We start from the raw sequence: 22,636 nt of genomic DNA on the forward strand, positions 1-22,636 counted from the left end.
ACATATTTCCTGTAATAATAATTTATGAAATACCACCCAAATATAATGTTTAAACATAATATGTAGAATTAAATTCAGTCATCTTTGATAATTTGCTGACTTTCAGTCTTGCAAACCACAGCTTTAAACATATTTTTCTAGTCTGTCATTATAAAGGTATATTTGTCAAGACAAATGGATGGAACACATTTTATTTAACAATGTGTTTGCTTAATTTGGTCCCGTGGCTTAGCAGTAATGGAATCCGCCAGCAATGCAGGAGATGCAGGAGACTTGGGTTCAATCCCAACGTCAGGAAGATCCCATGGAGGAGGAAATGGCAACCCATTCCAGTATCCTTGCCCAGAAAATCCCATGGATAGAGGAGTCTGGTGGGCTGCAGTCTGGGGTCACAGAAAGTCAGACACAAATGAGCACGCACACTTCCACTGCTTGCTTAATTTATAAATTGCAAATATCTAGACATATAATATGTGGGCCTCCATCTATACTTTTGCCCAGGATCCCACAAAGGCTAGGGACCAGCATGAGCCCAGCAGCCCAAACAGTACATTTCAGAACTAGACTGGTGCTCACTAAGAATTAAGAGGCGAGGAAGTATGCTTTAATGATCGCATTAGGGGACTTCCCTGGTGGTCCAGTGGTTAAAGAATCCACCTGCAAATGCAGGGGACATGGGATCCATCCTCGGTGCAGGAAGATTTCACATGCCACAGGGCAGCTAGGCCCATGCACAACAAATATCAAAGCCTGCACACTCCAGGGCCTGCAAGCCATAACTAGTGAGCTCCTGTGCCAACAGCTACTCAAGCCTGTGCGTGCCCAAGAGCTGGTGCTCTGCAACGAGAAGCCCCCGCAAGGAGAAGCCCGCACACCACAACTAGGGAAGAGCCCCTACTCGCCGCAACTAGAGAAAACCTGCACACAGCAACCAGGGCAGCCAAAAAAATATTTTAATGTTAAAAAAAAATGATAACATTAGGGCCAGATGGTGGACATGTGCCACACCAGTGGTAGAACAGTCCTGGAAGAGTCCTAGAATGACAGTTCGGGGAAGAAGGTCCCAGTCCCTGAAGCTGTAATGTAGTCCATGGAGCTGGTTTCAGGGCCAGTGAAGGACAGCTGCAGCCACAGGGGCACCTAGGGAACCCAAAGGGAAACGCTATACTCCCGCCAAGTCTAGAAGAAAGAGAAATAGATGGCAAGGCAAAGAATCAGCTGCAGACAGCATGCCTGGGGCCAGGGTCTGAAGACAAGAGAGAAACCAGCTGAAGTCTGACAGTTCCCTACAGAGGTGGAAGGAGCAGGTAGGGCCTGGTCTGGAGGGGAGGACTCAGGAAGAGCAAGCAAGGTTCACAGAGGATTCAGGACTAGCTAAGGGACTCCGGGCAGGTGTTTGCAGAGCCCAAGGGGTTGGATCCAGAGACCTGGACAGTAATTGAACTGAGGGAAAGAGCGGGGGTCAGTAGAGAAGGGAAACTGTCTTCTGAGTCAGGAGCAGCTTCTCTGCACCACATGTGCACCCCACAGCCACAGGGTGTGGCCTGGGTGGGTCGGGGTGAGAGCTGGCCATTTCTGGCTTCACTAGAGGAACAGGGGCCTAGGGCATATGAAAACATGCCCTAGACACCACCAGCTTCTGGAAACAGTTGGCAGATGAGTTTTTCCTGGATCCTAGAGAAACTGGGTGTCCAGCATCTAATCAAGGACCAACCTGAGCTCTTTCTTTTTCATCCTGGATTGAGAATGGGTCTTAGGTCAAATTCTTGAAGGTTTACAATAAATAAGGCAACCAAGAATCCAAAAGGATTGACAGAGGAAAGCAGTCTAGTCTCTCTCATCCCTCAGGCTCTTTGCCTCTGGGTTATCTCCCCAGATTCCCACTCCTCTGAGTCAGCAGGGAGAGGATTCCAACACAGTAACTCCAGACAGATGCCTTCTTTTCACTGTGCCTGACCTCCCAGAGGCAATCGACTCTCAAGTTCTTTTTCCCCAGGTCAGACAAAGAAGACTAAGTTAGACATCTCCCAAAGGAAACTACTTCACTAAGGGAAAAGTCACATCAAAAGCAAGATAGTACAAGACCACAGGGATGGATGATGCCACAGGGAATCATTTTTTATTTGGACAAAATAAAACTCAGCCTCAAGAGATTCAGCTGGCTCTAGTGTGGACATAGGATCATTTCTCAGACTCAGCTTTGCACAGTCCCTGGGGATGAGCAATACATTCCACCAGAGCAAGTGAATTCATGATGTGGACTCAAACTGTTTCTGCTGGCCTTGGCTTGAGACGATGGTCAATGTTGCATGGAATGAGCCAACGTAACTCCCAGGGAAGGAGAGATGACAATTACTGCAGACCTACCAATGGGTATTTGGGCTCTTGCTTAATTCCTCCAGTGAGAAAGACAGTGTAAAGTTTGGCTAGCGTGAGGTCTCAGGTGATACGCTTTCTCTTCCTCCTCCTGCCCCAGACAGGTTTCAAATAAACATGGAAGAGACTGAGAAGCCTGCTAGGAAAAAAAAACAAATTAACCATGCTCACAGTTGAAATACAGACAAAAGTCCAGAGAGGCATGTGAAAATATCCATTTATAGTGAGGGTGTGGTAAAACAGGGAGTGTTACAAGCTGTTAATTGGTATGTAATTGGTACCCCAGTTTTGGAGGCAATTTGGTGATGTAATTAAACAATTTAAGTGCACATACATACTCCTTGACACAGCAATTTCATTGCCAGGGATTTATTCTATAGATTTACAAGTATCCAAAGATTTATGGACAGTGACACTCATTGCATCATTATTTATCACAGTAAAACAGTAGAAACAAATGCCCATTAACAGGGGGACCAATTGAGTAAAATAAATACTTTGCATTTATTTAAAAAATGAGGTTGATCGATATGTGCTGATATTAAAAGATGTACAAGATATACTGAGGAAAGCACAGAAAAGCCTTGTAGTACTATCCCATTTGTGGATTTTTGGAGGAAATTGACTATAAATAAATTTGTACTGAAATAGAAAACCTCTGGAAAAATATACACTACAAGAAACTGTGAACAGTGGTTACCACTGGGGAACCTTTATTTTCTATTTTGCAATTTTCTCTACTACTTTATTTTTATGAATGTATATTGCTTTTAAAATGCAAAATAAAATATTTAAATAAGGAATAAAGGACCAATGAAAGGTAATTTATCAAAAATAAAAGAAGTAATTTCTCAAATTTACTATTAGAAGGCAAATTCAGTAATAGGACTGGAAGTCAGTAAGACATAGTGGCAGATTGGTGAACTTGTCCTGACCCAGCTAACTCGACAACGTGAATATGCTGCCCTCACTCATTAAGCTAAACTCCTTGAGACCCAAGCAGTCTTGCTATGGGGCCCCCAATAACATGGCTGAAGACAGGGAGAAGTTCCCTTTCCCACTTAAAGCAGCTACTAAGTCATTAAGGCACAAGGAGAGAAAGAACCAGAGGCCAGAACCATTAGCAGGGATTTGCACCCAGTGACAGAGTCTCTGCTCAGCTAAAGCTGAAGGTAGAAAGTCTGGCCGATCCCTCTCCCAGCTAATAGCAGGATGGATATCCAGCTTGTTTATCACCAAGTTTTGGTCCTGGAGTCTTGGCACAGTGGAAGTGATGGCCGAGTTGCAGATAACCAGCAACAGCAGAAGGAAGCAATCATCAGTACTCAGTCAGGAACACATCTGGTTAATATAAGCTTAGAGAATCCCAGAAACACTTGAAGAAAATCTGAGACTGGAGTCTCTGAATGAATCCTTGGGCATTTTAAGCTAATGATATTCACGTTTCATGCATTCATCTGACATACTGAAGTGTTACTAAATGCAAAGAACAGTAGCAAGCAGTAAATAAGGTAAACATGGAATTCATTAAGTTGAATTGGATAAAAATAAAACTGCCACTATTCAACCTTTCTGGGTCTGTAAAAATGGCACTTTCTTATGGATCAACATAAACACATTCTGAAAAGAGAGAAAGAACTACAGGGAGAAAAACTAAGAAAAAAAAAAAGGAAAGAACTACCCAGTTAATTGCTTAATTGCAATTATGGAAAGACCGATAAGGGAGCAATCATATTCAATCCAGTCTAGGGTATGGTGTATGTGGTGCTGATCAAGAAAGCTTCCACCTTTGAGGAAGTGAGAATGAAAAGGAATCAGTTTAGTGAAGGAGACCAAGGGACATCATTCCTGGCAGTCAGTTCCAAAGGCCTCTAAGGGCAGGAAACTGGTCTGTTCCAGGGACTGATAACGTGACTCAACCCACGAAGACGGGCAGACATGGTAGAGGAGAAGGAGGAATATATGGATGAGAGGATGCCGAGAGTGAAACGGGAGCCAGTCAGGCCTTGGAGGACCTTTTAAGGACTTTGGGGTTTATCCCAAGAGATTTTAAAAGCAATGGCGTACTATGCATATCCAAACACTGGTAAAGTCTAGGGAACTTTCGGGTTACAGAGAACGTTTTTTCCCCTTTTGGCAGAGCCTGGAGGTCTACAGTTACAGGCAGCTAGTATGTGGCTGTGTCAGGATTGGAATCCACTTCCTTGCAAAGAGCTTCCACCACCCCGGACTCGGCTGGGAGGGTGGCGGGGGTGAAGCAGGCAGCGGCCAGGGGCCCTTCTAGGAGGAGGTCAAGGAGGCCGAGTGCGCCCCAGATGCCCCCACCCCGAGACGGCAGCTCAGCGCCCAGCAGTCCTGGCGGAAGCGGCGCACCGAGAAACAGTAGATGAGCGGGTCCAGGCAGCTGTTGAGACTCAGCAACGCCAGGCTGAGGCTGTGCAGGACGTCGAGCGTGGAGGTGGCCCGGCACCGGCCGCCTCCGCGGCTCGCGGCGACCTCCTGCCCCGTTACCCAGGGCGCCAGCAGCAGGTGGTAGGGCGCCAGGCAGAGGGCGAAGACCAGCAGGAGCCCCAGCACCCTGGTCCTGGCCGCGCGCCGGTGCGGACCGGCGGGGGCCGGGCCCGGGCCCGAGGGCGAGGCGAGCGCCCGCGCCAGGCTCACGTAGGCCGCGAGCACCAGCAGGAAGGCGGCGGTGAAGAAGGCCACGGTGGCGTAGGCCAGGCCGGCGCGCGCCCAGCCGCGCTCCAGGCAGCGGGAGGCGCCGCCGGGCCCGGGGCGCAGCGCGTGCGGGGCGGCCAGCGAGGGTGCGGCGCAGGCCAGGCCCGCCAGCCAGGCGGCGGCGCACGCGGCGCGGGCAGCAGGGCTGGGCGGGCGGCCGCCTTGGGCCCGGGCCGGTGCACGGAGCCGCAGCGGTACACGCTGATGAGCGCCGCGAAGGCCACGGCCGCGTAGGTGGACACATAGTAGGTGGACACATAGTAGGCGGCCCCGGCTGCGCGGCAGGCGGCCTCCGGGAAGGGCCAGTGGGCCGGGCCCAGGTAGTAGGTGAGCCCCAGCGGCAGGGTGAGCGTGAAGAGCACGTCGGCCAGGGCCAGGCTGAGCAGGTAGAGACGCAGGGCCTGGCCCAGGCGCCTGCCGCTGCGGACGAACACGGCCAGGGCCGCCACGTTGGCCGGCAGCCCCAGGCCCAGCGCCAAGGCATAGGCCGCGGGCACCACAATGAAGCGAGCAGGGTCGTCCCAGGGGCTGCAGCCGCCAACACCCAGGTCCCCCACGCTCCTGTTCATCCCGGACCTTGGACTAGCAAAAGGAAGAGAGGTCACTGTGGAGGCCAGCCGCACAAGAAGCCCTCCACCCCGCCTTTCCTCACCAGACCCCAGTCCTCTCTTCCAAAATCCGTGGTAGGAGGAGACTAGGAGCCGGAAAGCCCCTATGAGGGGCTGAGGAATTAGCTCCACCGGCGCCCGCTGGAGGTGGAGCGGAGGAGACTCCAGAGTTAGTAGAATGAACTTGGTGGGAGATGTGGGAAATGAGAACAGGTCAGGAATCCCAGAGAGCTTGGAAATTTTCCACCTTGGTGACTGGGAAGGTGGAAGTGCCCCCGTATAGGTGGTTCCACTTTTGGGGGCACAGTTCAGTTGTTCAGTCGCTCAGTCGTGTGGGGCACAGGCGTGTGCATTAAGCCGCAGCAAGGCTAAGCCAACAGGAAGTCACAGAGAAACCTGGGTGGAATACAGACTCCCCCGACAAAGCCCAAGCCTCCAGCTCCAGTGCCATCCAGGTCAGTAGAGGAGAGGCATGGATAGAGTTTTGGCCGTAGGATGCAGTGACCCAGGAGACAGGCCCCTGCACAGTGACCTTGGACTTACCTTGCTGAATGTCCTCTCTGGGGGCTTGCCTGGAGCACCTTGGACAGGGCTGAAAAGGTTTCACATCTCAGGCCTTCCAGCCTGTTTCCTTCCCCCTCATCTTTTGACCACAAAGAAGTCCAGGGTCTGATTTGGAACTTTGGACAGAAAAGCAAATGGAGCACAGGCCCAGGAATCAGGCAGATTCTAGATACACATTTATCTGCCATGTGACCTTGGGCAAATTACTCAGCTTCACGGAGCCTGTCTTCTCTGCTGTAAAATGGAGATTAAAATACCTACCTCACAGGGTTGTTCAGAGGGTTATGAGAAAACATAAGTAAAACTCTGAGCACTGGCTGACACTGGGGAGATACTTCATAACCATTAGCTCCCTTCCCCTCTAGGCAGCACACAGATAAATGTGTACACCCACACAGGCACACACACAGCGTTAGAGACAGACACCTCAGTCAAACAGCACGAAGACATCTGGGCATACTGCCCCTCTCCCCAGGGGGGGAGAAGCGCACAAGCCCATGTCCTGTTCCTATTTTTGGCACACAGTCACACTCCCAGGGTATCCCAAAACTTGGTTCCTCCGATACCAAAATTTGTACTTCTGCCTTTGAACTTCTCAGGCTCATCCTTTCTGGGATCCTGAATGAGTCTATTCCTTTCTCCCCCTCCCTCTAGGCTCTGTCCACCAAGTCTCTGGCCCTCCACTTCCCCCCTCTGAACCTCTCCCTGCCATCCCACCAGATCACTCCTACCTCTTGCTGCTCTGGCTGCTACAGCTCTCTCTGGGGCCCAGGGGTCTAAGGAGCTGAGACAGAGCAGAATCCACTCCCACCCACACATCCTAGACAGGACATGAAGAATGGGAGCAACAGCTGGAGGGGCAGGGGTCCACCTGTGGCAGCTATGAGTGGGGTTTGTGAGGTGCAGCCAGAGCCACAAGGGAAAGGATTATCATTGCAAGGCATGGGGGCACAGGGAGGGAGACAGAAATGTATAAGGAAGGCCTTGCTGCTAAATGTCATTCTGCTGACCTGACCGATGCTTAGGCTGTGGTTTGGGCATGGGGGTGCCATTTCCTAAGGTCTGGCTTCTCCTCCAACTGAGGCAGCACTGCTAAAGCTGAAGATACTCCTGCTGCTGTCAATCCCAACTACTCCTCCATACCAGCTGGCCGACCTACTTCTCCAGCACCCTGCCTTTCCTGCAGCTGCTTGTTGGGCCCTAGAGTCAAGCTTGCAGCGCCGTGTAGCTTCTAATCAGCTGACAGGCCAGGCCTTGGTAAACAGGAGCCTTCGATCTAATGCCAGCTGTGAGAGATTTTACTCAAAGTCCCGGCTGGAGACAGGCTGGCTGTGGAATCCTGGAAGGGGTGGAGATGGGAAGAGGCCGGGCTCCTAGGGTGTCCAGGCTCTACTTTCAAGGGCTTCAAAATATCCATGCAGAGGGGCAATTCTGGGAAGCAATGCAGATTTAATTACGTTGGACTGATCATTCCATTTACCTTCAAGTTGAAGAGCAGGGGTGCCACGCCTGCCCACTTCTGACTTTGGCAGCTGGTGTGGTGGGAAGTGTGGGTTCTTGAGTCAATCAAGCCTTAATTCTAGTCTCAGCACTGACACATGGGCCCTTAAGGTTTCTGAATCCATTTTCCCATCTGTAGAACCGCTATTTAATAACAGCATTTACTGAGCACTTATTATGTGCAAGCACTATTGTCAGCACTTTAACTCACTAAGTCTTCACAGCAACTCTATGAAAATATTTGCCATTATTATCCATATTTTGCAAGTAAGAGGCACTACCTACTCTCTCCCTTCTCTTTGCCGACCACTTGACCAGTGTGGATAAATCTTAACTAGTCTAAGTCCATCATGGGAATTCCATTCCCCATGCCAGTGATTGGTCTAAGAATGGAAATGTGACATAATTCTGCAGAGTGGGATATGAGGGGAAACCTAGGGGGTCTTCTAAAAGAGCTTTCCTCACTTTTCATCTTGGTATATTATATGCAAATATGTTGTCTGGAGCTACTGCAGCTATTTTGTAACCCTGAGGTCAGTAGTCAATAAATTGAAAGCAGCAGAGGACAAAGCTGAAGGAATATCAGTCTGGCATCATCATAAAGCAGCCAAAATATGCAACACTGAAACTGAAGCTATGTTATCTCTGGACCTCACATGACAGAAAGTTTCCTTATTGCTTTGACACTCTGTATATGTAGTGGGTTTCCCAGATGGCTCAGCAGGTGAAGAAACTACCTGCAATGTAGGAGCCACAAGTTTGATCCCCAAGTTGGGAAAATCCGCCAGAGAAGGAAATGGCAACCCACTCCATTATTCTTGCCTGGAGAATTCTATGGACAGAGGAGCCTAGCAGGCTACAGTCTTTGGGGTCACAAACAGTCAAACACGACTGAGCAGCACCAGCATATGTAGTATGCATATATATACACATACATACACACACACCTACTATAGATAGGTTGTGTCACTGTGTTTTCAGACACCAGACCTAAGAGTGCCAGTGTGCCTAAGCTTCCCAGCTTGTCAGTGTCAGAGCAGAAATTACCGTTCTATAGTGAAGATGAAGATTTCTTTTACTCCTGTGGGCTCCCAAAAGCCACTGTCCCTACCCCCAAAAGCAATTTGTTGGCTGGTGACCAGAGTATTTGTATAAATAAATGAACTTTTTTTCTTCACTATTTTCCTTGATAGGAACCACATCATTTCCCCACCTAGGTGAAGACGGTTGGTGCTATGACAGTCGGCACCCTAACATGGTCACTGGCCCTCGAGAATTGTCTCTCTCACACACGCTTCTGACTCCCTAGGGCTTCTGCGATTCATCCCAGGTTTCCGGCACTGCTTTAACACACAGCCCCTTTTGGAGTGGGCTGTCCCCTGCCTCTACATAGATGTCCAAGGAGCACTGCACTGAGTCCCTGGTGGTTTCAGATCCTGTAGAATTATGACTCAATGCCCATTTTTGTTAGCTTTGTGACTCTAAAGTGCGTGAGATAAAAAGGAATGGGAGGGATTATCTCATGTGGCTCAGCAGGCAAAAGCAGGTATTCTTAATATTCTGCCATACTCAGTGTATAAATTCTAAGCTTATAATAAAATCTTAAAAACATGCATGCCTTTTGAATCAGCACCCTCACTTCGAAGGAAAGAAAATAAGTATGCAGAGGTGATTTACTGTGAGGTTTACAATACCTAAAAAAATTGGGAACAATCCAAACATTCCTAGTGGGGGCTTTTATAAATACATCACACTGCACCCTTACAATGGAATACTACACAACCATTAACATCAATGAGGTAAAACAGACATGGAATGGTGTTAGTTACAGTGTATTAGGCTTAGAAAGCAAGTAAAATAAAGTAGTACATACAGTCTCATTTTCATTAAAAATATATCTCAGTAAAGACACAGGAAAATAGTTGGGAGGTACAGTTATACAAAGGAATTGAAAGTATCAGTAGTTATTTGGGGGCATTAAAAGTTTAGGTGATTTAAATTTACTTTCACATGACATGAGGAATGCTAAGAGTGTGTAACATGGACTCTTCAAAAAAAGAGCAGTAAAATGTCCGAGAGAAAGCAGGACTAGGTAGACCAGATGTCTACTTTAACACTGGCCACCCTTGGCTGTATGGGTAACAAGGTGACATTCTGTGTTCCACCATGTTTCTGCTTTGACAGTAACATGGCCTGAAGGGACAAGAGATACTCTACTCCCAGGATTCCTTGAATGGACTTGGAGACTTCTTCCTAGTGGGTCTGGACATCTTTTCTGGTTTGGACTTAGAGCTAGCAGATATCCAGCAGCAGCAGGAGCCCCAGGCAGACGATGGCTGGGACGCAGGTGTTCAGTGACTCTTTTAGAGACACCAAAGTGAAGATAGCCCCTAGAATGGAAAATGAGGTTCCTGAGGCTCCCTGGGAATGCCTGGGAGATCCAGGAGATCAGGGCCCTCCAGCCAAGGCTGACCCACTCCAGCTTAACTCCTCTCTTGAACACCGTCCCCCTCCCCCAACAGACACAGCCTAAACTAGCTGCTCTCAACCCTTTGATCCCCCCAAAACAGCAGAACCAGGAAACCGTAGTTTCTTAAACTAACACAGCCCCTCTCACATGGCAAGAAAGAAAACAGGAACAATCCAACCAAATAGGGCAGGGAGTGAGTAGGTGGGCATTTTCTGAAGGATCAGATTGTCCCTGATTCTTCTCCTTTCTCAACCCCAGTAAAGGGAAGGGAAGGCCCAGGGATTGGTGGTGGATGTGGTGGGGAAGAGCTGAAAATGGGGCAAGCTGCGGAGATGGAAAGAAAGCCTGGAAGAAGGGCAGGAGCGCCAGCAGCAAGGGTGACACAAAGCCAGGGGATACAGAAGAGCCTGAAGATGTCTGGCCTTTGAAGCAGCAGCTGTCTTTGTACACTGGCAGTTCTTGTGGGGACAGCCACTAAAAGGAGGCCCTCCAGGAATCATCCACCTTTCTGTTCAGGGGGCCCAGCTTTCTTGTTGTTCCCACCTGCCAGACACATGAGTCCCAATGGCAGCTGCTACTTCCTCCCCTCATCTCAGGGTAGGGGGTGAAGAGAAAGGGGCAGGGGCTTTCAGGTTCCAATATATCCTTATGACAGAAATATCATGCAGCCAACAGAACTGCTGACAACTGCTGTAAGTTTTAAAAGCACCTATCCTAGTCTGAAGACCATGGAAACTGCAACTGAGCAGAAAGTGCTTCTGGTTCCAGAGAAAAAAGGGTGGCAACAGTGAAGAGAACAGTCAGATTTTTTCCATCACCCTCCCCCAGAAGTCCCCATTTCACCAGCACAGTTGCGCGCCCCGCCCCTTACCCATCATAAGCAGCGTCAAAAGCAAGTTACTCATCTCTTGCAGCATCGGTGGGCTCAGGACCAGCAGCAGCCCAGCCAGCAGTTCCAGCCAGCCCACAGCCACTTGGTAGTTCACGGGATCTGGCTGGTAGCCGAACACCTTCAGTGGAAACACCTCAGCGAACTGCACGAACAGGGCTTTCTAGGGGTGGCAGGGAATGCCTGTCAGCCACAGTCACCAAGGATCCACTGCCCAGATGCTCCGCAGGGGCATTCTGTGCCAGAACCCTTATCTCCCCGAGCAAAGGAGCTACTACTCTAGGCCAGGCCCAGGGCTGACCTCAGCCAGCCTGGAAAGGAGAGGGCCTCCCTGAGGGGCTGAGCTTTGGCATCAGAAAACACTTTATGCTCCAAACGGGGCTGAATGGTGGTACAGAGATGGAAGAACTTTCTCACCAGATTACAACCCAGCCCCAGATTCCAGGAAGAGGAAGCTAGGCTTGGCCTCTCTCATCTAGTGCCAAGGCTTGGGAACTTCATGACTTCTCTTTCCTTCTGCCTGGCCTGGTTTCTCTTCAGGCTACTATGCAGGGAATATTTGGAGATGAGGAAGGAGATGGAAGGAGAGATTTTTTCGTTCATTAAACAGATTCTACTGAATATCATATGCTGGGACCCGGATCTCACTGCAGCAGACAGAACAGAAGGTGAGGGGTTCAGAGCTAGTGACTTAACTCACTGACTCAAACTCGTCCTGAGTCACATGACTTCACCTGGACCCTTAGGGTGGCTGCTTTTTCCTGCTCCTCAACCTCAGTTCTACCTCCCCTACTCAGGGCTCTAAGGAAGAAACTCTTAAGCCATCAGGCTCTGAGGATGTTTCCCCAAACAACCCACCCTAAGCCAGGCCAAACGGGGTCAGGGGCGGGGAGGTGGGGTGTACTTTGTCTAGAAGTCTGGCTGGTTTAAGGGGCTGGGTGGATTGGTGGGCAGGACATGTCAGCATTCCCGAGAGTGTGGAACTAGACAGGGAACCGAAGGGCGACTTCTAGGCCTCCCTCTCGGGCTCCGGGAAGGACTCCGGATTCTAAGTTCAGGTGCTCAGTCACGTCCGACTCTCTGCGACCCCACGGACGGCAGCACGCCAGGCTTCCCAAAGGTAGCTGAAGGTCTAAAGTTTGGGTCCTGCTTCCTGACCAGCTGTGTAACCTTTAGCAGATACACTCCACCTTCAGGGCAAGTTTCCTATCCGGCCACGCGGGGATTAGTTAAACCTCTGCCTCGTGAACTTTCCGAGAACTCAAGCAAACGAAGGAGAGCAGCAAGGGAGCTCGGTGCTACTCCCTCCCGCAAACGGTCCCCGAGCATTCCTCTTCCGGCTCTGGATTTGCCTGGAAGGGGATACCCGATGGGAAGGGGATGGCAGAGAACTCGGAGGAACTCCCCCGGCCGGTGCCCAGGTGTACGCCGCGGGGCAGGCGCGCTCCCCCAGCGCTGGCACCGTCCCCACGAAGGCCGGCGGGCCCGCGAGGCGCGGGCAGGCGGGGCACCCGGGTAACGGCCGGGGTTGCAGCCCCCGCGGCCGCGCGGTCGACCCCCCGCCCTCCGCCCGCGCCGCTCACCATCTGCTCCGACACCGGAGCCGAGATCTGCTCCGAGAGCTTGGCCGCCCCCGTGAGCGCGAAGAAGCTGCCCAGCAGCACGCGCAGAGCGCTGAGCGGGAGCGCCATGGCCGCGCAGGCACGCGGGCCGCGCCCGCTCCGGGGTGGGCACCGCCGAAAGCCCGCCGCCTGCCGCCCGGGCGTGGCCGCACTCCCCGGCGGCCGGAAGGCCTCGCCTCCCAGCGGGGCTGCCTCCCTCCCTCGGCCCTGCGCCGGCTGCGGCCAGAGACGGCGCTGGGGCAGGCCATCCCCATCTCACAGCTGGGGACACTGACGCCCGCTCGCTCTTAACGGACACTAAACGGTCCCTTCTGAATTCAGGGAAAGTTGCCCAGCCAATATGGACAGAGCAGAAGAATCAAACATGGGTATCTGGACGTGGCTTGCAAAAGAGCTCCATGTGGGTCAAAAGACGTTGGTGGGGCAGGGGGTCGCTCCTGCCCCTGCCACGCTAGCTTGGCGATCGGAGCGGTCACCTAACCTCAGCGGGCCTCAGTGGTGTCCTCATCTGAAATGCGGATAGCGCCGTATCAGTCCTGAGATACAGCACAACGTCTGGCACAAAGAATTATTTGTAAATTATTTGTGAAATTATTAGGAATAAATCAATTGCCAGTGATTATAAAATAAGCTGCTTATCTTCGCCTGAAATATATTTTCGCTCTAGTATCTCTCAGTTGAAATTACAATGTGAAAGGTGTTTGAAAATTCAGCTATGTGCAGCGGTGGGTAGAGACGTTTTCACTGAACAAAACCCTACAGTCCACTCCTGGCCCATTTTCTTTTACCGAAATCTATCTAAACCTGGATGAGAAAACTGACAAATTCAGAAAGCGCTTTTTTTTTTTTTTTAACTAACCCCCCTCCCCAGCTAACAATGCTTGTTTACATTTTTTAATGATTTTTTAAAATTTAAGGTAGCTTTCATGACACTTGAAAATATATCAAACTCATATTACAGTGTTCATAAATAAGTAGTTTTATTGAACCACAGTTTGTGTATTGTCTACCGCTGCTTTTGTGATGCAACAAGAGAATTGAGTAGTTCCCACCTTATTGCCTGCAAAACCTAAAATATTCACTACCTGGCCTCTTATGAGAAAGGTTTGCTAAGCCAGGTCTAGAAAGCCAGAGAGGTCCCTAACAGGGGTCTCAAATTCTCCTGCTGCTTCCACTTCCTGTTAGCCAAGCTGCTTGGATCTGGTTTTCTATCTACCCATAACCAGCTGGCTGAAGACTGAAATGTCCTATGTGTTTCTAAAGGCCAAGCAGTTTCAACATCCAGGTGTGTTAGCTATTACATTATAAACTGGGCCTTTCACTGAGTCCCTTTGCTGTCCACCTGAAACTCACAAAACATTGACAACATTGTTAACTGGCTATGCTGCTGCTGCCGCTAAGTCGCTTCAATCGTGTCCAAATACCCCAACGAAAAATAAAAGTTAAAAAAAACACCAACCAAAAAAAAAAAAAAACACTGGGCCTTTCATTACCTACATCTTTGTCACTAATCCAAAGGACTGATCCGTCAATAAAGTAGCTAAGTTCTCTACCTTGGACTATTAAAATTATACATAATTATGTATAAATGCATAATTATTAAATTCCTCAACAAAAAGAGAAAAATTATTAAAACACATATTTAATCACCGAGAACACATATCCACATTAGGAAATTATATTTTTGGATACTCATACAAAATTTAACACAAAAGTATAGACTTTGATAATAAGGAATATGCAGATTACTATTCTTTCTCCTTGACCAATTTTTCTATCCTCGGAATTAAAGATGTGACAGCAAGTCGTAGAGCAGGGCCAGAAACCAACAGATTTCTTTGTTTTGACTCAGTCAAAGCTGAAAAGGTAGCATCACATAAATAAATAGTTGAAAAAGGTAATAAGAATTTCATTGCCTTTTCATGGAGTTCTGGGTAACTTGCCTTTGCGTTTATCCAAAACTGAGTTACAGACATTGATTTAAATACTGATTGTAACCTTAAATCTGATGATAATTGTGCTAATTTTTCTTCTTCAAAGTCTGTGAGATTACTATGTTGGTGATTTGTAAAAGGATTAATTATCCACAAATTTCCTGAACGCAAGTCTTCTTCTGGTGGATAACAGTCATCAAGCATTTGAGAAAGTCCTTCCAGGTGCTCTAATATAATGCTTGCCATACCGCTCATATTTAAGCCTGACGAGGTTGAGAATTCAGAAAATGAAGGGAACATGTCATAATCATTCTCCTGTGTGCGCTTCAACCACGTTTTTAACTTTTTCTTAAGTGAATCGATTTTATTATATAAATTGAACAGCGTAGTCATAGTTCCTTGGAGACTTAAGTTTAATTCATTTATAAGTGAAAAAACATCTGATAAATAGGCCACCTTTGCAACCCATTCCTCATCAAAAAAATACTTGGCCAAATCTGAATGCTTCTGATTTAAAAATATTTCAATTTCATGTCGTAATTCAAATAATCTTGTTAAAATTCTTCCTCTTGATATCCAACGTACTTCAGCATGAAGTGGTAAATTCATGTGCTCAGACCCCATCTCTTCACACAAAATTGTCAACATTCGTGAATTCAACGCATTGCTCTTTATAAAGCTTAAAATTTGTGCTGACTGCAAAAGAATTTCATGTAAGCACGGAGACAACTTTTCTGCTGCTAAATGTTCACGGTGAATAAAACAATGTGTAAATGCCACTGTATTCATGGCAACTTCTTGAATTTTTGCCCTTAAACCAGAACACCTACCAGTCATGCTTGCAGCCCCATCTGTACAGAGACCAACACAATGCTTCCAATTCAGAGATTTACTATCAATATATTTATTTATTAGTTCAAATATTTCAAAACCCGTCATTTGAGAAGGTATTTCAATGCAACATAATAATTCTTCTTTTATATCACTACAACCATAATCAATGAAACGAATATAGCACAAAAGAAGGGTGGTATTTGAGATTTCTGATGATTCATCTATCTGAAGGGCAAACCACTTTGACTCTCTGACTTTTTGAATCACCTGATCTTCAATGTCTGCAGACAGTTCATCAATCCTGTGTCCAATTGTATTATTAGAAAGAGGAATGGTTTTCATCTTGTCTCCAGCACTGGAACCCAAAACTTCTGAACACATTTCTACTAAATATGGTTTAATTAATTCTTCAGCAATGGAAAATGGCTTTTTGCTGGCAGCAATTTGGAAAGCAATTAAATAAGAAGCTTTCACAAGTGACTTTTCAACTAGTAAACACTTTTTTAAAGCACTGTTTTGACATTCCATTTCAAGAGATTTTTCTTCAAAAAAATCCACTGGTTTGTTTTCTAATTCCGAATGCTTTGTCTTCAAATGATGAGAAAGATTTGCTGGCTTCATGTTTTCACTGGATAAAATTTCTCCACAGATGACACACTGTGGCCTCGGTGAACTTTCTTTTGATCCCGGACAGATAATAAAACCAACTTTTAAATATTCCGCATCATAAGTCTGGAAAAAACCTATTCTTTTTTTCTTTGCAGGTGGAGAATCAAGTTCCACATCATTTTTCTCATTAGGCACAGATAAATCTGAATGAAATATTCGAATCAGTTATTTTCAAGAATAAGCAATTTATGTTTATCCCCCAAGCATTTAAAATTTATATTTTGTTACTATTTATATTTGTCAAGAGCATGTACTAATTAAGATTTAAACACAAACTATAATACTTCCATGATGCCATTTTTAATTCAGCTGAATTTCTGTTTGTTCAAAGCGTGGTCACTGAGAGAAGTATTAACAAAGCTGTAGGCAGTCGTACATATCCCAGCAATGCCATGTATTCAGTACATTAGTGGGATTAGGGCTGATGTCTACAGAATACACCAAGTTAAAAATAAACTATTTTACTTTGTAAAAGATGTGGGGACAGGAGTAAGAGGAGAAACAAATGTTGAAAACAGTTAATGTTTAGTGAATCTAGATGAAGGGCATACTCGTTGTGTGTGTGCATATGTTCATCCAGGGTGTTCACTGTGCTGTAGTTTCAATCTTTCCAAAGTTTGAATGTTTCAAAATTAAAGTTGAGGGGAAAGGGGTTTCATACCCAGTGTCAAAGTGCAAAGAAATGGATGCTCTCAAACACTGCTGGCTGGAGCATAAATTGATATAACTTTTCAGGAGGGTAACTCTGCAATAACACATCAAAATCTAAGCCTTAAAAATCTATGACAGCTTTTGAATCTATAATTATGTCCTTGGGATAAATCCCAAGGACATAATTATACAAGTGGAGAAAGATCTGTTTATACACCTTTAACTCAATACTGTTTATAACATTAAAAAGCCAGCAGCAATCTAAATGTTCAACCTTAGGAGGATGGATATACATTATATATATATATATCTGTATGCTATATACATTGGAATCTATGCATTCATTAAGAATCTCAATATATATTTAAATTTATGTTGATATGAAATGTTTTCATGCAATGTCGAGTAAAAAAGTAGTTTACAACAGTATATGGAAAACATCCTAATAGAATCTAGAAACTCAAAAAATGTAATAAGCACACACATACCCACATATGTAGCTGTCCACATATCCCTTACTACCTTCCATATGTGGATGTGTATTTAATATAAAATTCAGGTAAACAAAGAGTGTATCATTTTAACAGGAATATAAAACAAATCAGATTTACTGAGGAAGGAAAACAGAATCCTCCTTAACTCCTACCAAAAGAAAGGCATCCTACATAAAAACTCAGGGTTAGTTGTTGACAGAGTAAGCTTTTAAATATAGTATATTCTGTGAGGTAAAATTATCGTTAAAAAGAAATAGCAAAAAAAGTTTTCGGCAGTATATTTATGGCTGAGTACCTTTGCTGTCCACCTGAAATTATCAAAATATTGTTAATTGGTTATATACTCCAATATAAAATAAAACGTTAAGAAAAATGTTTCAGGCAGAATAGGCTATAAAAATACCTGAAAATATAAGGGTAGTGGGATTAAAAGCAGTTAACATGGATTGGGGCAAGAGTGTACAACATTTTCAAATAATTTTCCTGATCATCAATACCTCAGACATATAGTTATACTTTTAGTAAATTAATTCACAGTGTTTAAAAAAGAACCAAGGTTAATCCACTAATGCTGTTAACTAAATTTATATTTAGCAATTATAATAGCCTGTCATACATCTCAAGAGCAATGCACACGTACAGAAGATGCTTATTCAGAAGATACTGTCCACATAATGCTTTGGGTATATATGGATTCATTTTAGTAGTTATTAGTGTTAATGACAATACAAAAGGAATAAATTAGATGTTCAAAGTAGGTGATCCAAGAATTAATGTTTTCACATTTAAGAAACTGTCAATGACTTTTTTTCCTTAAAAAATCAAAAACAAGCACACAACACAGAGAACAAACTTACTGCATATGGAAAGCACAACACATACCTGTCTGACATTCCTTGTGTTGTGTATGTGGTTTGCAAGAGGTAGCCTTGGTCTGTGTGACAGGTTTGCACAGTAACGCTTTGTTCTTTAAAAGTTTTGAAGACTGGGAAGACAGAAGTTTCACGGCATCTGTCTGCGCACTTCCCTAGTTAAAAACAAATTCAGAAACCAAAGAGAGATTTTTTTTTTTAGTATCTTCTCACTGACTATAATTGCTATCAATCAAAAGATGATATATATAAAAAGAAATATAATTCTCTGAAAGAGTGGTACAATAAAATTGCTTTGGAAAATATATACTAATTACTAATTCTTCAATCAGTATCAGTACCATTTATTGATTTTTAAAAATACTCTGCCTACAGTAAGTACAATGAAAACAATCTGAAGATTAGGACAACTGGATACTCAGAAAAACGGGATCAAACTTCAGACCATATGCAAAAAAATACTTCATATTGATTAAAGACCTCAACACAAAAAAAATAAAACTTTAAAATTAATGGAGAGTTTTCAAATAACCAGAACTCAGAGAAAATACTGTTCATCTAAGAAGTCCTTCTCATCTCTCCTTGCTATTCTCTAGAACTTTGCATTCAGAAGTCCTTCTCATCTCTCCTTGCTATTCTCTAGAACTTTGCATTCAGTATATCTTTCCCTTTCTCCCGTGCCTTCCTTCTCCTTTCCCTTTCTTCTGTGCCTGGTGAAAAACTGGAAAAGGAGTATGACAAGGCTGAATACTGTTAACCTGTTGATTTAACTTAAAAGCAGAGAACATCGGGCTTCCCAGGTGGCACTAGTGGTAAAGAACCCGCCTGCCAACACAGGAGAAATAAGAGATCCAGGTTCAGTCCCTGGGTCAGGAAGATCCCCTGGAGGATGGCACAGTAACCCACTCCATTATCCTTGCCTGGAGAGTCCCATGGACAGAGGAGCCTGGTGGGTTACAGTCCATAGGGTCCAAAAGAGTTGGACACGACTGAAGTGACTTAGCATGCATGCACACAGAGTACATCATGCCAAATGCCAGGCTGGATCAATCACAAGCTGGAATCAAGACAGCCTGGAAGAAAAAAGAAGACTGCCTGGAGAAATAACAACAACCTCACATATGCAGATGATACTAGATGGTAGAAAGTGAAGAGGAACCAAAGAGCCTCTGGATAAGGGTGAAAGAGGAAAGGGAAAAAGCTGGCATAAAATTCAACATTCGAAAAACTAAAGATCATTGCATCTGGTTCCATCACTTCATGGGAAACAGAAGGGGGAAAAGTGGAAACAGTGGCAGATTTTACTTTCATGGGCTCCAAACTCACTGCAGATGGTGACTGCAGCCATGAAATTAAGACACTTGCTCCTTGAAAGAAAAGCTAGGGTAAACCTAGACAGTGTATTAAAAAGCAGACATATCACTTTGCCAACAAAGGTCCATATAGTGAAAGCTATGGTTTTTCCAGTAGTCGTGTACAGACGTTAGAGTTGGACCATAAAGAAGGTTAAGCAGCAAAGAATTGATGCTTTTGAATTGTGGTGCTGGAGAAGACTCTTGAGAGTCCCTTGGACAGCAAGAAGTTCAAACCAGTCAATCCTAAAGCGCAGTCCTGAATATTCACTAGAAGGACTGATGCTGAAGCTGAAGCTCTAATACTTCGTCCATCTGATAAGAGCGGACTCACCGGAAAAGACCCTGATGCTGGGAAAGACTGAAGGCAAAAGGAGAAGAGAGCAGCAGAGGATGAGACGGTCAGATAGCATCACCGACTCAATGAACATGGATCTGAGCAAACTCCAGGAGCTAGTGAAGGACAGGAGAGCCTGGTGTGCTGCAGTCCAAGGGAGCGCAGTCAGACATGCCTTAGTGACTGAACAACAACAGAGAAAGTATTCTTAAATAAAACATGAAAGACTTCAAGGAGAAAAGGCCGATACAGCTGACTACCTTGAAATTTTAAACTTTTGCAAACAATGGCCTTTAAAGTTGAAGGACAAACAACAGAATGGGCGAGTGTATTTAAAACATGTTCTTTCATTCAGTAAACATTTACTGAATGTTTACTACAAGCCAGCACTGTTCTTAGCCCTGGAAGGTCTTAGTTTAAAAACAAAAACCAGAAAATTAGGATTGTATTTTAAGAGTGATGGGAAACCACCAAATGGTACACAGCAGTCCCTCCTCATCTGCAGTTTTGCTTTCCTTGGTTTCAGTTACCCATGGTCAACTGCAGTCTGAAAATATAGTATTAAATGGAAAACTCCAGAAATGCACAATTCACAAGTTTACGTTATGGAACTGTGCACCATTCTGAATAGCACGATAAAATCTCATGTTGTCCCATTCTGTCCTGAAGAGGAAGTGAACCATTCCTTTGTCTGCCATATCCTGTCCATTAGTCATTTCACAGCCCTGGTAGTTCAGACAATAAAGAATCTTCCTGCAATGCAGGAGACCTGGGTTTGAACCCTAGGTTGGGAAGATTCCCTGGAGAAGGGAATGGCTACCCACTCCAGTATTCTGGCCTGGAGAATCCATGGACAAAGGAACCTGGCAGGCTACAGTCCATGGAATTGCATAGCCAGACATGACTGAAGCAATTAACACTTCCACTGTTTTTCCCACTTTCAGCCATCAAGATTGTCAAACAATTGCCGTGGTATAACAGTGCTTGTGGTCAAGTAACTGTTATTGTATTTAGGTTCCCAGTGGGTAAAGAATCTGCCTGCCATGCAGGAGACACAAGAGAAGCAGGTTCAATCCCTGGGTCGGAAAGATCCTCGGGAGAAGGCCATGGCAACCCACTCCAGCCTTGCCTGGAGAATCCTGTGGACAGAGGAGCCTGGCGAGCTACAGTCCATGGGGTCACGGAGTCAGACATGACTGAAGTGACTGAGCACAGCACAGCATAACTCTTATTGTATTTGATAATGGCATCCCAAAACGCAAGAGCAGCAATTCAGATACACCAAAGAGAAGTCCTAAAGTGCATCCTTCAAGTGCAAAGGGAAAAGCGTAATACTTTATCACAATGCCTATGTACTTCACCTCACTTAACCATCTCATATCACAATGGTGATACAGTGCAATAAGGTATTTTGAGACAGGGACCATGTTCACATAACTTTCATGATAGTATACTGTTATAACTGTTCTATGTTATTGCTATTGTAAATCTCTTACTGTGCCTAAGTTATAAATTAAACTTTATCATAGATGTATATGTATAGGAAAAAAATTAGTGTATATATTGGGTTTGATACTGTCCATAGTTTCAGGCATCCACTGAGGGTTTTGCAACATATTCCCCACAGATAAGGGGGAGACTGTTATTTAAATTTACTATTTAAATAGATGTTGAAAGAAAGTGAAAGTGAAGTCACTCAGTCATGTCCAGCTCTTTGCGACCCCATGAACTGTAACCTGCCAGGCTCCACTGTCCATGGGATTTTCCAGGCAAGAGTACTAGAGTGGGTTGCCATTTCCTTCTCCAGGGGATCTTCCCAACCCAGGGATCGAACATGGGTCCCCGGCATTGCAGGCAGGCGCTTTACCATCTGAGCCACCAGGGAAAGCCACAATAGATGCTAGATGCAATAATTTTGAATGATGTAATCATAAAGTATATTCGTGAAAAGTAAGTTTTCTACAACTGTGTGTCATGTACGCATACTCAGTCTTGAACACAATGTTCTCAGTCTCTTATACATCCTTCGAGAGATGGGCTATATAATTAAGTTGCTTCTGATTGCACACGATGTTGTTCAGTTGCTCAGTCGTGTCCAACTCTTTGTGACGCCATGAACTGCAGCAAGCCAGGGTCGCCTGTCCTTCACTATCTCCTGGAGTTTGCTCACTCTCATGTCTGTTGAGTTGATGATGCCATCCAACATCTCATCCTCTGTTGCCACCTTCTCCTGCCCTCAATTTTTCCCAGCATCAGGGTCTTTTCCAGTGAGTCAGCTCTTCACATCAGGTGGCCAAAGTACTGAAGTTTCAGTTTCAACATCAGTCCTTCCAATGAATATTCAGGGTTGATTTCCTTTAGGACTGACGTGCTGTCCAAAGGACTCTCAAGAGTCTTCTCCAGCACCACAGTTCGAAAGCACCAATTCTTCAGCACTCAGCCTTCTTTACACATGGTAGCATATTATTAGCAAGGTTCAACACCTTGCTTTGCCACTTAGCTAACTATCTTGGAGGTATTTTCATATAACTTTATACAAAGCTGCCTGTTAACACTTTGAAGAGTCCCTGCTGCTGAACATTAAATGTTACAAATCTTTTGCTACTATAAACAAATAAATATCCTTACATACAAATTGATTCTGCATGTGCTAGTGTATCTATAGACGAAGGTCTTTTCTCTTTTCCTGCAAAGCCTTTACTGTCTCCACTTGGTCCATGGCTTGGGAGAGGGCTCCTGGGTCATT

The 22,636-nt window shown here is 45.5% G+C and overlaps 2 protein-coding genes and 1 pseudogene across 12 annotated transcripts in view; all 3 read right to left on the reverse strand.

Annotated features, from left to right (window-relative positions):
- Positions 1–964: 964 nt before the first annotated feature.
- Positions 965–22,636, reverse strand: part of ZMYM6 (zinc finger MYM-type containing 6) — a 62,006-nt gene continuing 40,334 nt past the window's right edge. For 9 of the 11 annotated variants that reach the window (XM_055402012.2, XM_055402007.2, XM_055402011.2 and 6 more), the window contains 2 exons: positions 18,212–18,356; positions 13,743–16,327 (listed from right to left, as the gene is read on the reverse strand). In XM_055402012.2, the coding sequence (XP_055257987.1) occupies positions 14,496–16,327; positions 18,212–18,356 (1,977 nt within the window). In that variant the 3' untranslated portion in view covers positions 13,743–14,495. Of the gene's footprint in view, positions 1,141–1,302; positions 2,513–13,742; positions 16,328–18,211; positions 18,357–22,636 lie in introns of those variants that run through there. The other 2 variants (XR_016037159.1, XM_088835128.1) reach the window with 2 other exon arrangements.
- LOC129540304 (platelet-activating factor receptor-like) lies at positions 2,522–5,670 on the reverse strand (annotated as a pseudogene).
- Positions 9,572–12,862, reverse strand: TMEM35B (transmembrane protein 35B). The gene is made up of 3 exons (XM_055402015.2): positions 12,709–12,862; positions 11,108–11,288; positions 9,572–10,156 (listed from the first exon to the last, which is right to left on the reverse strand). The coding sequence occupies exons 1-3, from the start codon at positions 12,814–12,816 to the stop codon at positions 10,059–10,061; spliced, it is 387 nt and encodes a 128-aa protein (XP_055257990.1). The 5' UTR covers positions 12,817–12,862; the 3' UTR covers positions 9,572–10,058.

Source organism: Moschus berezovskii, chromosome 4, assembly GCF_049115385.1.
Source record: "Moschus berezovskii isolate FMDL1 chromosome 4, NW_MosBer_1.0, whole genome shotgun sequence".
Lineage (NCBI taxonomy): Eukaryota > Metazoa > Chordata > Mammalia > Artiodactyla > Moschidae > Moschus > Moschus berezovskii.